This window comes from Hyla sarda, chromosome 3, assembly GCF_029499605.1.
Source record: "Hyla sarda isolate aHylSar1 chromosome 3, aHylSar1.hap1, whole genome shotgun sequence".
Lineage (NCBI taxonomy): Eukaryota > Metazoa > Chordata > Amphibia > Anura > Hylidae > Hyla > Hyla sarda.
This window is the reverse complement of record NC_079191.1, coordinates 436,635,019-436,651,760: the sequence shown is the minus strand read 5'-3', so window position 1 is coordinate 436,651,760 and position 16,742 is coordinate 436,635,019. Positions and strand designations below refer to the sequence as shown.

Sequence of the window (16,742 nt, the reverse complement as noted above, 5' to 3'; positions counted from 1 at the left end):
TCGTAAGTTCAGTAGTTTCTTTACCATCCTTTCGCTGGCGACCACTTGTTTGCTTTCTCCGATGGCCATGTTGTGTCCGTGACGTGGTCTTTGTGGGTGTAGACGTCCTTTTCTTTCCAGCCATTTTTTTCCCCCCCAAACAACCCGTCTAATGAATATTCATATCTAGTCCCGGCGCTCCTCCTTTCGCATTTGTTTCCCTGTTCCTCCTCTGTTTTTCATTGGTTGCCTCTTGTCCAATCAGCTGTTGACGGCAACGCAGGCGCACTTATACCTCTTTGCATTAATTGTTTCTGTAAACGGAGCATGTGCCGCGACGTGACCCGGGGTCAATTGTGATGTAGGGCAAACATATTGCGCAAGCGCATTTAAAAACATTTTTTTTAATGCATGTCCAGATGTTTTAGCGCATGCGTGCATAAGATTATTTAGTCAATCACAGTGGTCTTCAACCTGCGGACCTCCAGATGTTGCAAAACTACAACTCCCAGCATGCCTGGACAGCCGTTTGCTGTCTGGGCATAATGGGAGTTGTAGTTTTGCAACATCTGGAGGGCTACAGTTTAGAGACCACTGTATAGTGGTCTGAAACTGTAGCCCTCCAGATGTTGCGGATGCAGCCACACAACATCGCCGCCCGCCGATCTACCTTAGGTAAACACTGATCTGTTGTCATGACAACGGAGGCCACTGTCAGTCCTCCGGTTGCCATGGCAACCATCGGCACTCTGCATTCCCCTCACCACCGATCGCTTCACTGTGTAAAGCGACGGAGGAGAGGGGGAACGAGGAGACCCCCGCCAGATCCCTGCTTTCGGTCCGGTGCAGCCTAGCTGAAATGTGATTGGCCAGAGCAGCTATGAAGAGTGCAAGCAACAGAGACCAATCAGCAGGGCGTATTAGGGTCGGAACAAATTATACAAATAAGACCATTGCCCAATGAATAATTCATAAGGAAAGGTGTTGCGTTGCGGAATAGACAGGCCTATGTGGGCGGGAGAACATAGCAACAGATCTGGATATGATTCACTCCATGCAGCCGCACGGCCACCTGGGAATCGTAGTCCTCACACTGCAAACAGCAGGAAACAGAAAAAACAAGAGAAAAAAACACAAATCCATGAGAGGGAAAAAAAAGGACGCAAGGATACCACCATGCACGGGAGCAAAGGCATGAACGCCAAACAGCCACTGCAGGATGGGGAGGTAAATACCTATATACCACAGGAGTACCCCTTTAAAGGGGTACTCCGCCCCTAGACATCTTATCCCCTATCCAAAGGAGAGGGGATAAGATGTCTGATCGCGGGGGTCCTGCTGCTGGGGACCCCCGCAATCTACCATGCCGCACCCACCTGTAACGGCTTCCGGAAGCGCTGGAGGCCCTCAGGCTAGTTCCATCCCGACCACGGGGGCTGAAAATAGTGACGTCACGACTCCGCCCCCGTGTGACGTCACACCGTGCCCCCTCAATGCAACTCTATGGGAGGGGGCGTGACAGCTGTCCAAAACATCGGCCAGGAAGCATAGGAACTGAGAAGTGGTCTGTGGTCACCACCTTCAGAACCACTCCTTTATTGGGGGTGTCTTGCTGATTGCTTATAATTTCCACCTGTTGTCTGTTCCATTTGCACAACAGCATGTGAAATTGATTGTCAATCAGTGTTCTTCCTGAATGGACAGTGTGATTTCACAGAAGTGTCATTGATTTGGAATTACATTGTGTTGTTTAAGTGTTCCCTTTATTTATTTTGAGCATTGTCGTTTTTTATGTTCTTTTTCCTTTTCTGATCAAAATTTTTTTTCCCTTTTTTGTGTTACCATTTTCCAACAGTCGTAACTTTTTTATTTTTCAGCTGACGCCATTGAGTGAGGGCTTATTTTTTGCGGGACAAGCTGTACTTTTTATTGGTATCATTTTTGTCATACATGCTACCTTTAGATCTTTTTTATTCCGCTATTTGTACCAAAATTGGCAAATTTTGCACTTTTTAGTCATTTTTTATGGCGTTCACTGCGCGGGATAATTTACATTATAGCTTTATAGTACACATCATTAGGGACATGGCAATACCTCGTATGTATATGATTTCTGTTTTTTTTTTATGATAATACAGGGCTTTTATTGGGAAAGGGGCATTTATTTTATTTTTTTTACACTTCCTACTTTTATTGAAGAACCGGATATATTTAAAGTTGAAATCCCCGCTCTGCCTGCCCCTGGAAGGCGGGAGCCAGAGTGCAGCGGGATCACAGCAGGCGGTGGCAGGACCACGGCAGCAGCTAGGTGGCGGCGGCAGCAGTGAAGATCAGTGGTGAGTGATCTTCACTGCTGCCTTCTAGGAGTTGCAAAACTGCAACACCCAGCTTTCCCACTGTGCAGGGGTCTCCAAACCTCAGCATGCCCAGACAGTCCAGGCATGCTGGGAGTTGTAGTTCTGTATCATCTGGCCCTTCAGATTTTGCAGAACTACAACTCCCAGCATGCCTGGACAGTCTCGGCATGCTGGGAGATGTAGTTTTGCAACATCTCGAAGGGCACAGTTTGGAGACCACTATACAGTGTGTCCACACTGTAGCCCTCCAGATGTTACAAAACTACAATTCAAAGCATGCCCAGCCAGGCATGCTAGGCATTGTAGTTTTGCAACATCTGGCCCTTCAGATGTTGCTGAACTACAAGTCCCAGCATGCCTGGGCAGTCTGGGCATGCTTGGAGTTAAAGTTTTGCAACATCTGAGGGGCCACAGTTTGTAGACCACTACACAGTTCCAGTTGTTGCATAACTACAACTCCCAGCATGCCCTTCAGCTGTCCGGGCATGCTGGGAGTTGCAGTTTTGCAGAAATAGTGCAAAAATACTTCATATGTGGAAGTAAAGTGCTCTACGGATGCACAACAAGGCTCAGGAATGAGAGCGCGCCATGTACATTTGAGGCCTAAACTGGTGATTTTCACAGGGGTGGCTGCTGGTTACAGCGGTTCTGACATAAACAAAAAAATAATAAAACACCCACATGTGACCCCATTGTGGAAAATACACCCCTCACTGACCGTAACAAGGGGTTTAGTGAGCCTAACATACCACAGGTGTTTTACAAATGTTCGTTAATGTTGGACGTAAAAATGAAGAAAAAATAATAATTTTCACTAAAATGCTGGTGTTACACCCAATTTGTCATTTTCACAAGTGGTAATAGGAGTAAAAGCCCCCCAAAATTTGAAAACACCATTTCTTCATATATAGGGTGTATGGAAACACCCTATATATGGATGTTAAGTGCTCTGCGGGTGCACTACAGGGCTCAGAAGAGAAGAAGCAAAGTTAGATTTTTGGAGAGTAAATATGGCTGGAATTGAAGGCCATGTGCGTTTACAAAGCCCCCATGGTGCTAGAACAGCGGACCCCCCACCACTTGTGACACCATTTTGGAAACTACACCCCTCACGGAATGTAATAAGGGGTGCAGTGAGCATTTACAACCCACAGGTGTCTGACATATTTTTTGAACAGTGGTCCACTGGGGTGTAAATACTCACTGTACCCCTTATTATGTTCTGTGAGGGGTTTAGTTTCCGAAATAGGGTCACATTTTGGGGGGGGGGGGGGGGGGTGTTCCACTGTTCTGGTAGCACAGGGGCTTTGTGAACACACATGGCCCCAGACTTCTATTCCAACCAAATTCTCTCTCCAAAAGCCCAATGGCGCCCCTTCTCTTCTGAGCACTGTAGTGTGCCCGCAGAGCACATAACATCCACATATGGGGTATTTCCATACTCAGAAGAAACGGGGTTACAAATCCATCTGATGGCTTATTTTTTGCGCCACCAATTCTAATTTGTAATGACATTAGTCATTTACCCAAAAATCTACGGCGAAACAGAAAAAAAAAAATCATTGTTCATTGTTAGATAAAATTGAAATTAAAAAACGCCATTTTATAACTTTTGGGGGCTTCTGTTTCTACACCATACCTTTTTCGGTAAAAATGACACGTTCTCTTTATTCTGTAGGTCCATACGATTAAAATGATCCCCTACTTATATAGATATGATTTTGTCGTACTTCTGAAAAAAATCATAACTACATGCAGGAAAATGTATATGTCACGATTCGGCAGGCTGGAGGTGGATCCTCTGTGTCAGAGAGGGTTTGGCGTGGACCGTGTCGGTGGACCGGTTCTAAGTAACTACTGGTTTTCACCAGAGCCCGCCGCAAAGCGGGATGGTCTTGCAGCGGCGGTAGCAACCAGGTCGTATCCACCGGCAACGGCTCAACCTCTCTGACTGCTGAGATAGGCATGGTACAAGGGATAAGGCAAGAGCAAGGTCGGACGTAGCAGAAGGTCAGGGCAGGCAGCAAGGATCGTAGTCAGGGGCAACGGCAGGAGGTCTGGAACACAGGCTAGGAACACTCAAGGAAAGGCTTTCTCTGGCACAAGGGCAACAAGATCCGGCAAGGGAGTGCAGGGGAAGTGAGGTATAAGTAGGGAGTGCACAGGTGGAAACTAATTAAGCTAATTGGGCCAGGCACCAATCATTGGTGCACTGGCCCTTTAAGTCTCAGAGAGCTGGCGCACGCGCGCCCTAGAGAGCGGAGCCGCGCGCGCCAGCACATGACAGCAGGGGACCGGGACGGGTAAGTGACTTGGGACGCGATTCGCGAGCGGGCGCGTCCCGCTGTGCGAATCGCATCCCCGACGGCCATGTCAGTGCAGCGCTCCCGGTCAGCGGGACTGACCGGGGCGCTGCAGGGAGAGAGACGCCGTGAGCGCTCCGGGGAGGAGCGGGGACCCGGAGCGCTCGGCGTAACAGTACCCCCCCCCCTTGGGTCTCCCCCTCTTTTTGGGACCTGAAAATTCTTTAATCCGGAAGACGTCTGAGGACCCGGAGACCGGAGTGGCTTCCTCTAGGTATTTAACTTCAAAGGGTCCAAGGTAACGTGGTCCCAGATAAAAACTGGGGACACGGAAGCGGATATACTTGGCGGAGAGCCACGCAAAAACAGGAGGAGCTCTTCTCTTTTTTCCGGCAAGCTTCTTCACCCGGGATGAGGCTAGTATGAGGAATTTTAGAGTCTTTTTCCAGACGGTGGCGAAGCCCCGGGAAACCTCATCAACAGCGGGCACACAAGAAGGCGTGGGGGTGGGGAGGGAGGGAAGAGGGTCAAGCTTGGCACGGGGCAGAGTGTTAACAGGACGGGGGCTGTGAGGAGGAGACACAGCATAGTCCAGATAGGCCTTGGGGAGACCAGGTAAAGGGGGAGACACAGAGGTTTGACTGACGGGACTGGGAGCAGACGTGAGGCATTTTCTGTGGCAAGAAGCACCCCAGCTCATGATCTCCCCGGTGGTCCAGACAAGGGTAGAGGAGTGGCGTTGGAGCCATGGCAGACCGAGGAGGAGTTCAGAGGAGCATTTGGGCAAAACAAAAAGTTCCATGCTCAAGAGCAGGGGTTCTGTGCGGTAACGCACAGTGCAGTATAGAAGTAAATCTTTCTTTCTGCGGCGAGTCCTCTCTTCAGGGGTCAGGCGAGACCGATCCACTTGCATAGCCTCCTCGGCGGGAGGCACAGGGGTGGATTGCAAAGGATACTGTGAGAGAGGTGCTCCGAGCGGTGTGGCACATGGCAGGGCCTTCCCAGGCAGGAGACCACGGCAGAGTCTAGAGTCCCCATCAAATTTGTCCGGCAGGGACAAGCAGGGGTTAGGAGCGGCCGGTCGCTGCGGAGGAGTTGCAGGAGCCGGCGGAGGAGATGGTTGTTGCTGTTGCAGCTGCTGTGTCTGAGACTGAAGTTGCTGTATCTGCGGCAGCAGCTGCTGTATCTGTGACTGAAGTTGCTGTGTCACGGTGGTCAAGTATGCCAGCTGGTGATTTCGTTGGGTGATCATTAGGGATTGCTGGGCAATCACCGTGGAAATGTTGGCAAGACTTGACAGCGGCACCTCAGCGGAATCCATGGCCGGATCTACTGTCACGATTCGGCAGGCTGGAGGTGGATCCTCTGTGTCAGAGAGGGTTTGGCGTGGACCGTGTCGGTGGACCGGTTCTAAGTAGCTACTGGTTTTCACCAGAGCCCGCCGCAAAGCGGGATGGTCTTGCAGCGGCGGTAGCAACCAGGTCGTATCCACCGGCAACGGCTCAACCTCTCTGACTGCTGAGATAGGCATGGTACAAGGGATAAGGCAAGAGCAAGGTCGGACGTAGCAGAAGGTCAGGGAAGGCAGCAAGGATCGTAGTCAGGGGCAACGGCAGGAGGTCTGGAACACAGGCTAGGAACACTCAAGGAAAGGCTTTCTCTGGCACAAGGGCAACAAGATCCGGCAAGGGAGTGCAGGGGAAGTGAGGTATAAGTAGGGAGTGCACAGGTGGAAACTAATTAAGCTAATTGGGCCAGGCACCAATCATTGGTGCACTGGCCCTTTAAGTCTCAGAGAGCTGGCGCGCGCGCGCCCTAGAGAGCGGAGCCGCGCGCGCCAGCACATGACAGCAGGGGACCGGGACGGGTAAATGACTTGGGACGCGATTCGCGAGCGGGCGCGTCCCGCTGTGCGAATCGCATCCCCGACGGCCATGTCAGTGCAGCGCTCCCGGTCAGCGGGACTGACCGGGGCGCTGCAGGGAGAGAGACGCCGTGAGCGCTCCGGGGAGGAGCGGGGACCCGGAGCGCTCGGCGTAACAGTATACATTTAAAATTGTCATCTTCTGACCCCTATAACTTTTTTATTTTTCCGCCTACAGGGCGGTATGAGGGCTCATTTTTTGTGCTGTGATCTGATGTTTTTAGCGGTACCATATTTGTATTGATTGGACTTTTTGATCGCTTTTTATTCATTTTTTCGTGATATAAAAAGTGACCAAAAATACGCTCTTTGACTTTGTAATTTTTTTCCGTGTATGACCGTGTGGGTTAATTAACTATATATTTTTATACTTCGGACATTTCCATATGCGGCGATACGACATATGTTTATTTACACAGTTTTTTTTTATAAAATGGGAAAAAGGGGTGATTCAAACTTTTATTAGGGAATGTTAAATATTAGGGGTTAAATTATCTTTATTCGCTTTTTTTTGCAATGTTATAGTTCCCATAGGGGACTATAACACTGCACAGACTGATCATTGTTATCCCATAGGGGACTATAACACTGCACACACTGAACTCTTATACTGATCATTGTTATTCCATAGGGGGCTATAACACTGCACACACTGATCTTTTACATTGATCATTGTTATCCCATAGGAGGCTATAACACTGCCCACACTGATCTCTTACACTGATCATTGTTATCCCATAGGGGGCTATAACACTGCACACACTGATCTTTTACATTGATCATTGTTATCCCATAGGGAGCTATAACACTGCACACACTGATCTCTTACACTGATCACGAAGTTCGCTCCTTGCACCGCATGTCTGGGGTGCCACAGCCGAGATCGCAGGGGTCCCCAGCGGAGGGACCCCCACGATCAGACGTCCTATCCCCTATCCTTTGGATAGGGTATAAGATGTCTAGGGACGGGGTACCCCTTTAATGCCAAAATGGGCTGTGTTCTTAAGGGGTTAATTCCTTATATTTTATCACAAATACTTACTTTCCGATTTGCACATATCCTTGTGTATGGAAAGAGAAAAGATGGCAGCAATTAAAGAGACAAAATCATAGAAACTGAAATTTCAGATAAAATGTACATGTCTAACCCAGGGGAAATAAGAATAATATCTACCAATTTGATAAGAACACGGGCCCCACTGTTATCCCGCCTAAAAACCGCGTCACTCAGGTCAGACAATATGGCGGCCTCTCAACACATTTGCGCCGTCACTTTTCCCGCCTCTGTCTCGCGCATCACCTTCCAGCAGCCTCCGCGCGCGCTGCGAAACCGGCGCCCCTGATTGGCCAGCGGATGGAGCTTAGCCGCGGCTGATTGGTTGCTATGCCGTTACCGGGCTTGTGATTGGTGAATTCCGACCCCCGCTTGTACGCAGCCGCTCTTCTATTATCGGAATTGCCCGGAGTTACCTCAGAGGGTATGTATGTGTGTCCGCTGTCATTGCTGTAGCGACATAACTAGTGTATATAGAGCGAGACCAGTGGCTCTTTATATAGTATATAGGACTTTTTTGTCACAACATTATCTGTGTAAAATAGTTTTCAAAAAATGAATATTTTCACCACATATATAAAAAATTGTAAAGCATATATATATATATATATATATATATTATTTTTAATTACTATTTTAACTGTCTGCTGGAAAAAAGCAATATGGCTACCATTACAGTAGTTGTCTCTGTATCACTGTGTTTTGCTACAGTGCGATTATTTTCGCTGTGTGCAAAAACACAGTCAACAACGCTATTGTGTGTTCGCCAAAAAAACTATAAAAACATAAATGTTATGATACATGATCAATGGAAAACGGATGGTGCTTTATGTAGGGTTGGCGCCTTTCTTGCAAAAAAAATAAATACCAGCCATTTGCATAATTAATTATAAATGCGTAACATCACAAGATACAAATATGAGGGGGACATTTTGTCCTAGTCTGACCGCTATAACTTTTTATTTCTCCTCATACGGGACTGTATGAGGGCTAATTTTTTGCACGCCGATCTTTCGTTTTTTAACTGCAGTGGAAAACACTTATCCCCTATCCACAGGATTTCCTAAACGGGGCCCCCGGCATTAGCGCTCAGTGTGAGCGCTAATGCGTGTAGCGTCCACCTGAAAGGTCGACGGTTACGCCCCCTATGGACGAGAACGCTGCCTCCCCGCCTCTCCCATAGAGTTACATGGAGGAGGCGTGTCGGCCGCCGCGTCATTCGCGCCGTTGCTCCGTGCAGGCGATTGCGGGGGGGGGTCCCAGCGTTCGGACCCCCTGCGATCAAACACTTATCCCCTATGCTGTGGATAGGGGATAAGTGTTTTGCGCTGCAGATGTCCTTTATAAATACCATTTTTGTTTTGATGCGGCTTTTTGATCGCTTTTTTTTTTTTTTTTTATTAAATTCGGGAATTGCAGTTAGTTACTAACTACAACTCCCAGCATGTTGGACTATATAGTAGTATATAGTATAGGTCAGTGTATCCCAACCAGGGGTGCCTCCAGCTGTTGCAAAACTACAACTCCCAGCATGTTGGACTATATAGTAGTATATAGTATAGGTCAGTGTTTCCCAACAAGGGTGCCTCCAGCTGCTGCAAAACTACATCTCACTGCATGCTGTTGGCTGTCCTGGCATGTTGGGAGTTGTAGTTTTGCAACAGCTGGAGGGGCTCTGGTTGGGAAACACTGTTATAGGTTATGGTGCAACCTTCCGGGAGTTGGAGGATTGGTTGGATAAATACCTGCCATTGCATTGCCGGTATTTTTAATATTAAAATACTGGCAGGACGGCCAACCGGCCAGGTGGAAACCCTAGCTGTATAATATCCGTTTTAAGCATCCATTAATGTATACAAATTTTTTCCTATATAACCTGCAGACCTCCAGATGTTGCAAAACTACAACTCCCAGCATGCCCGGACAGCCAACGGCTGTCCGGGCACGCTGAGAGTTGTAGTTTTGCAACATCTGGAGGTCCGCAGGTTGGAGACCACTGAGTTGAAAACTGTCAGCTTGCTCCCCCTGTAGTAACCAGCGGTACTGGCTGATGCCCGGGGGACTGATCAGTTTGATGCTTACTGTGCCCGGATCCGCCCAGCTGTGCTAACTGGCACAGGCGGGGTAACTGGCACTCTGATGTCACCGCCGCCGGCCGCAACGCCACCTAGCTCATCAATATTCCTCCCCTCCCTCCGCCTCTCCCTCTTCTCCCCGCTCTGTAATGAAGGGAGAGGCGGAGGGAGGGGAGGAATATTGATGAGCTAGGTGGCGTGGCGGCGGTGATGTCAGAGTGCCAGTTACCCCGCCTGTGCCAGTTAGCACCTAATTAGCATATAAGAAAAAACAAAGATTTCGGCCGGGCGGATCTGGGCACAGTAGGCATCAAACTGATGAGTACCACTGGTTAGTGAGGGGGGAACAAGCTGACAGTTTTCCTTTAACCCCTTAAGGACGCAGGACGTACTCAAACGTCCCCTTTTCCGAGTCCTTAAGGACTCAGGACGTTTGAGTACGTCCTGTCAAATCCCGGCCCCCCGCCGCTAGCTGGAGGGGAGCCGGTGCCCGATGCCTGCTGAAATCGTTCAGCAGGCATCGGGGCATATCGCCCAGGGGGGTCATTATGCCCCCCCATGTCGGCGATGGCCGCAGATCGCTGGACAATTCAGTCCAGCGATCTGCGGCAGATTCCGGGTCAATCGGGTCTCCAGTGACCCGGAGACCCGGAATTACAGGCTGTTCGGGGCCGTCTCCGACGGCCCCGAACAGCCAGAGCCAGCAGGGGTGAGGTGGCACTGGTGCCACCTCACGATCGCCCTGATTCGTCGGCCGGATTACCGGCCGACCAATCAGGGCGCCTGCTGCGGGTGTCACTCCCGCAACCCGCTCCGCCCCTCTTCCGGAGGACGTGAGCGGGTGCGGGACGTGCACCCCGGGTGCTGGGGACCCCGATCCCCGGCGTCAATGTTGGGATCGGGGCCCCAGGAGCGACGGCCGCGGCGGAGACGACGAGGGACTGACCTGTGCGGCAAGGATCGTTGGAGGTGAGTGACAGCCTCCTGCTGTTGCTTAGCAACAGCTCCCAGCATGCAAAAAGGGCATGCTGGGAGCTGTAGTTATGCAACAGCAGGAGGCAGACCACCACAACTCCCAGCATGCCCTTATGGGCATGCTGGGACTTGTAGTTTTGCAACAGCTGGAGGCACATTTTTTCTATGGAAAAGTGTACCTTCAGCTGTTGTGTAACTACAACTCCCAGCTTGCACCAACAGCTAAAGTGCATGCTGGGAGTTGTAGTAGTACATCTGCTGGTTGCATAACTACAACTCCCAGCATGCCCGTTGGCTGTCGGTGACTGCTGGGAGTTGTAGTTTTGCAACAGCTGAAGGCACACTGAGTTATGTAGCAAACCAGTGTGTCTCCAGCTGTTGCATAACTACAGACCCCAGCATCCCCAGCCAAAGTAGTATGCCTCCAGCTGTTGCATAACTACAAGACCCAGCATGCCCTTCCGCTGTCCGTACATGCTGGGGGTTGTAGCTTTTGCAACAGCTGAAGGCACACTGGTTGCAAAACACTGAGTTTGTTACCAAACTCTGTGTTTCACAACCAGTGTGCCTCCAGCTGTTGCAAAACTACAACTCCCAGCATGCACTGATAGACCGTACATGCTGGGAGTTGTGGTTTTGCAACAGCTGGATGTTCCCCCCCCCCAATGTGAACGTACAGGGTACACTCACATGGATTACAGCAAGTATCCGGCTGCAAGTTTGAGCTGCGGCAAATTTTCTGTCGCAGCTCAAACTGCCAGCGAGAAACTACTGTGAACCCCCGCCCGTGCGACTGTACCCTAAAAACACTATACTAACACACAATAAAAAGTAAAAAACACTACGTATACACATACCCCTATACAACCCCCCTCCCCTCCCCAATAAAAATGAAAAACGTCTGGTACGCCACTGTTTCCAAAACGGAGCCTCCAGCGGTTGCAAAACTACAACTTCCAGCATGCACTGATAGACCGTACATGCTGGGAGTTGTAGTTTTGCAACAGCTGGACGTTCCCCCCCCCCAATGTGAACGTACAGGGTACACTCACATGGGCGGAGGATTACAGTAAGTATCCGGCTGCAAGTTTGAGCTGCGGCTCAAACTGCCAGCGTGAAACTACTGTGAATCCCCGCCCATGTGACTGTACCCTAAAAACACTACACTACACTAACACAAAATAAAATAAAAAGTAAAAATCACTACAAATACACATACCCCTACACAGCCCCCCTCCCCAATAAAAATGAAAAACGTCTGGTACGCCACTGTTTCCAAAACGGAGCCTCCAGCTGTTGCAAAACAACTACTCCCAGTATTGCCAGATAGCCACTGACTGTCCAGGCATGCTGGGAGTTTTACAACAGCTGGAGGCACCCTGTTTGGGAATCACTGGCGTAGAATACCCCTATATCCTCCCCTATGCAAGTCCCTAATTTAGGCCTCAAATGCGCATGGCGCTCTCACTTTGGAGCCCTGTCGTATTTCAAGGCAACAGTTTAGGGTCACATATGGGGTATCGCCGTACTCGGGAGAAATTGTGTTACAAATTTTGGGGGGTATTTTCTGCTATTAACCTTTTTAAAAATGTAAAATTTTGGGGAAAAGAGGCATTTTAGGTAAATTTTTTTTTATTTTTTTTACATATGCAAAAGTCGTGAAACACCTGTGGGGTATTAAGGTTCACTTAACCCCTTGTTACGTTCCCCGAGGGGTCTAGTTTCCAAAATGGTATGCCATGTTTTTTTTTTTGCTGTTCTGGCACCATAGGGGCTTCCTAAATGCGGCATGCCCCCAGAGCAAAATTTGCTTTCAAAAAGCCAAATGTGACTCCTTCTCTTCTGAGACCTGTAGTGCGCCAGCAGAGCACTTTTCACCCCCATATGGGGCGTTTTCTGAATCGGGAGAAATTGGGCTTCAAATTTTGGGGGGTATTTTCTGCTTTAACCCTTTGTAAAAATGTAAATTTTTTGGAAAACCAAGCATTTTAGGTAATTTTTTTTTTTTTTACATATGCAAAAGTTGTGAAACCCCTGTGGGGTATTAAGGTTCACTTTACCCCTTGTTACGTTCCCCAAGGGGTCTAGTTTCCAAAATGGTATGCCATGTGGGTTTTTTTGCTGTCCTGGCACCATAGGGGCTTCCTAAATGCGGCATGCCCCCAGAGCAAAATTTCCTTCAAAAAAGCCAAATGTGACTCCTTCTCTTCTGAGACCTGTAGTGCGCCAGCAGAGCACTTTTCACCCCCATATGGGGTGTTTTCTGAATCGGGAGAAATTGGGCATCAAATTTTGGGGGGTATTTTTTGCTATTACCCTTTTTAAAAATGTAAAACTTTTGGGAAACCAAGCATTTTAGGGATTTTTTTTTTTTTTTTTTTTTACGTATGCAAAAGTTGTGAATCACCTGTGGGGTATTAAGGTTTACTTTACCCCTTGTTATGTTCCCCGAGGGGTCTAGTTTCCAAAATGGTATGCCATGTGTTTTTTTTTGCTGTTCTGGCACCATAGGGGCTTCCTAAATGCGACATTCCCCCCCAAAAACCATTTCTCGCTCCTTCCCTTCTGTGCCCTCTACTGCGCCCGCCGAACAATTAACATAGACATATGAGGTATGTGCTTACTCGAGAGAAATTGGGTTTCAAATACAAGTAAAAATTTTCTCCTTTTTACCCCTTGCAAAAATTCAAAAATTGGGTCTACAAAAACATGCGAGTGTAAAAAATGAAGATTGTGAATTTTCTCCTTCACTTTGCTGCTATTCCTGTGAAACACCTAAAGGGTTAAAACGCTGACTGAATGTCATTTTGAATACTTTGGGGGGTGCAGTTTTTATAATGGGGTCATTTATGGGGTATTTCTAATATGAAGGCCCTTCAAATCCACTTCAAACCTGAACTGGTCCCTGAAAAAAAGCGAGTTTCAAAATTTTGTGAAAAATTGGAAAATTGCTGCGGAACTTTGAAGCCCTCTGGTGTCTTCCAAAAGTAAAAACTCATAAATTTTATGATGCAAACATAAAGAAGACATATTGTATATGTGAATAAAAAAAAAAAATATTTTGAATATCCATTTTCCTTACAAGCAGAGAGCTTCAAAGTTAGAAAAATGCAAAATTTTCACATTTTTCATCAAATTTTGGGATTTTTCACCAAGAAAGGATGCAAGTTACCACAAAATTTTACCACTAAGTTAAAGTAGAATATGTCACGAAAAAACAATCTCGGAATCAGATTGATAACTAAAAGCATTCCAGAGTTATTAATGTTTAAATAGACAGTGGTCAGAATTGCAAAAAATGGCTGAGTCCTTAAGGTAAAAAAGGGCTCAGTCCTTAAGGGGTAAACTAATAGCAATAGCGCAGTGTGAACGCTCACTAACAGAGTTGATACTGAATGTCCTGAATGGAAAAACCTGTTATTAGCTGTTCTTTTAACATAAACATTTTATATTAAAAAAAAACGTATATGTTACCGGATGCTAAAAACCAATGCCATACAACAAAAAACTGATTATAACGTAGTTTTTTTTTTTTTTTTAGCATACACAATAACGTAGTTGACTATGTTTTTGTATATGGCAAAATTAACCCTTATTGCACACGTGGGATACATGTACGTTGCTGTGCCCTGGTACTTAACGCACAGAGACATACATGTTTGTCATGGTCTGCTATTAACCCTTTAAATGAATTGATCAATACGGATGACAGTATCTAAAGTGTTGCTCCGAGTCTGATTTCCGGCGGCGTGTGCCGTCACGCCTCCGCCCCCGCGGCGGGACTCCCGTGATCAGGCATCTTATCCCCCTAACCTTTGGATAGGGGATAAGATGTCTAAGCACCGGAGTACCCCTTTAAGGACATAGGGGGGCAGATTTGTGTGATTTATTTCATTTTTTAGTTTTTTTTTTTTTGCGTGTTTTTTGTGTGACCCAAATTTATTAAATGGTCGCAGGGCATTTGATAAATTTTGTGGAGGATACACATTTTCTGAAATTTCACTCTTCATATACACCAAAACGCTAGGTCTGGGCTGGTGTAGAATTGCGCCTTAATGGTGGGTTTTGCGACAGTCGCAGCTGATAAATTCATTACCACTGCATAAGACTTACCCTTAACATCTGGCCTGTACGCTCTTTTAAAAAAAAAGGTGTAAACCGAAAAGGAACAAAAAATAGCCTGTGGCGCAAATAGCGACAAATCAACGCAAAAAAAAACGCTCGAAACGTAATGATGAATGCCCCCAATAGGGCGTAAATGTATGTCCTGCGTCTGCTCCAGAACTATGAAGTACGCTTAGCAGCTGATCGAGCTTCATAGTCGGTTGGTCAGCAGACGGGATCATTGGCTAATGGCGGACATTACCGGTCGGCGCTTGGGGGGTGGGCGACAGAATTTAAATCAGAACATGACTCAATGATCCCTTCCTGTCAGATGTGAACAGTTCAGTATGTTGAAGATGGTGTAATTGTGTAGGAAATGTTTTTTGTTTTTTTTTGCGCACCCTGACTCCTCTGATACCTGTGGATCAATGTTTGAACAGTAAGGCCATGTTCACACCGCATAATTCCGTATTGGAATCCGGCACAGAGATTCCACTGCAGCAGAGTCCCGTTGAATTCAGCGGGATTCTGCTGCACTGTGCACACAATGGAATTTCCGTTCCAGATGTTTCTGGCATTGAAATTCCATTTTTCGTGTTCGCATAAAGAATGAACATGTTCATTCTTTGTGCGGACTCTGCACAGAATGCATAACCGTCTATGAGATAACGCATTCTTGTGTGATCCTTGCGCCGGTAAACACTGTGGTCATACTCAAAAGAAATTCAAAAAGAAAAGTACTTCCTGTGGAGCATACAGCAGCTGATAAGTACTGGACGGATTAAGATTTTTAAATAGATGTAATTTACAAATCTGTTTAACTTTATGGCACCAGTTGCTTTAGAAAAAAATGTTTTCCAGTGGAGTACCCCTTTATCCAGTCCAGGATCAAGGGCAAACAGGTACACCGTTGAGCCCTGGTACTTAAAGTGGTACTCCGGCCCTAAGACACCTTATCTCCTATCCATAGGATAGGGATAAGATGTATGATTGCAGGGGTCCCACCGCCAGAGTATCGTGACATCAGAACTCCGCCCCTTGTGACATCACGCCCCGCCTCCTCAATGCAAGTCTATGGGAGGGGGCGTGATGGGGCATAATGTCACAAGGGGGCGGAATCATGATGTCAAGATACTCCGGCCCCGTAGTCGTGACCCTTCAGACACAGAGCGAACATCGCTCTGTGCATCTGCCACAGGTGGGTGTCTGCATGAGAGACAGGACCCCCACAATCATACATCTTAACCCCTATCCTTTGGATAGGGGATAAGATGTCTTAGGGCCGGAGTACCCCTTCAAGGACCAAGGGAGTACATGTACGCCCTGGTCCCGTTTACAGGGTTTAAACCATTCGGGACGGGATGGGAGGTCGAGATAGGAGGTCAAGATCGGAGGACGGGATGGTCGGGATATGAGGACGGGATAGGAGGTGGAGCTAGGAGGTGGAGATAGGAGGTCGGGATTAGGGATAGACCGATTATCGGTATGGCCGATATTATCGGCCGATAATCACGATTTTTGGCATTATCGGTATCGGCAATTACCTTGCCGATAATGCCCCGCCCCCACCGCACCGTGACCGCCCCCCCCGACCCGCCGCGCCACACCGCGACCGCCCCCCTGACCCGCCGCACCGCATCGCACCCCCCACCGCACCGCCCCCATTGCCTCCCCCATCCCCAGTTTTATAATTACCTGTTCCCGGAGCCCACGCTACTTCTTGCTCCTGCTGCGTCCTGCGTTACGCTGTGCGCAATGACGAGTGACGTGCGCGATGTGACGTCACCGTCAGTGCGCACAATGACAGTTCAGGAGGACGCCATCGGAGCCAGATGTGGAGTGGACCCCGGGAACAGGTAATTATAAAACCGGGGATGGGGGAGGCAATGGGGCCGGTGCGGGGGGTCGGTCGCGGTGCGGTGCGGCGGGGGCAGCGGTGGCGGTGATAGGTCTCAGGACCCCCGGACAGGC

At 48.2% G+C, this 16,742-nt stretch overlaps 1 protein-coding gene across 3 annotated transcripts in view; it reads left to right on the top strand.

Annotated features, from left to right (window-relative positions):
- Positions 1-1,065: 1,065 nt before the first annotated feature.
- SPDYA (speedy/RINGO cell cycle regulator family member A) overlaps positions 1,066-16,742 on the top strand; it is a 54,050-nt gene continuing 38,373 nt past the window's right edge. The window contains exon 1 of one of the 3 annotated variants that reach the window (XM_056568570.1): positions 1,066-1,206. In XM_056568570.1, the coding sequence (XP_056424545.1) occupies positions 1,199-1,206 (8 nt within the window). In that variant the 5' untranslated portion in view covers positions 1,066-1,198. Of the gene's footprint in view, positions 1,207-7,890; positions 8,042-16,742 lie in introns of those variants that run through there. The other 2 variants (XM_056568572.1, XM_056568571.1) reach the window with 2 other exon arrangements.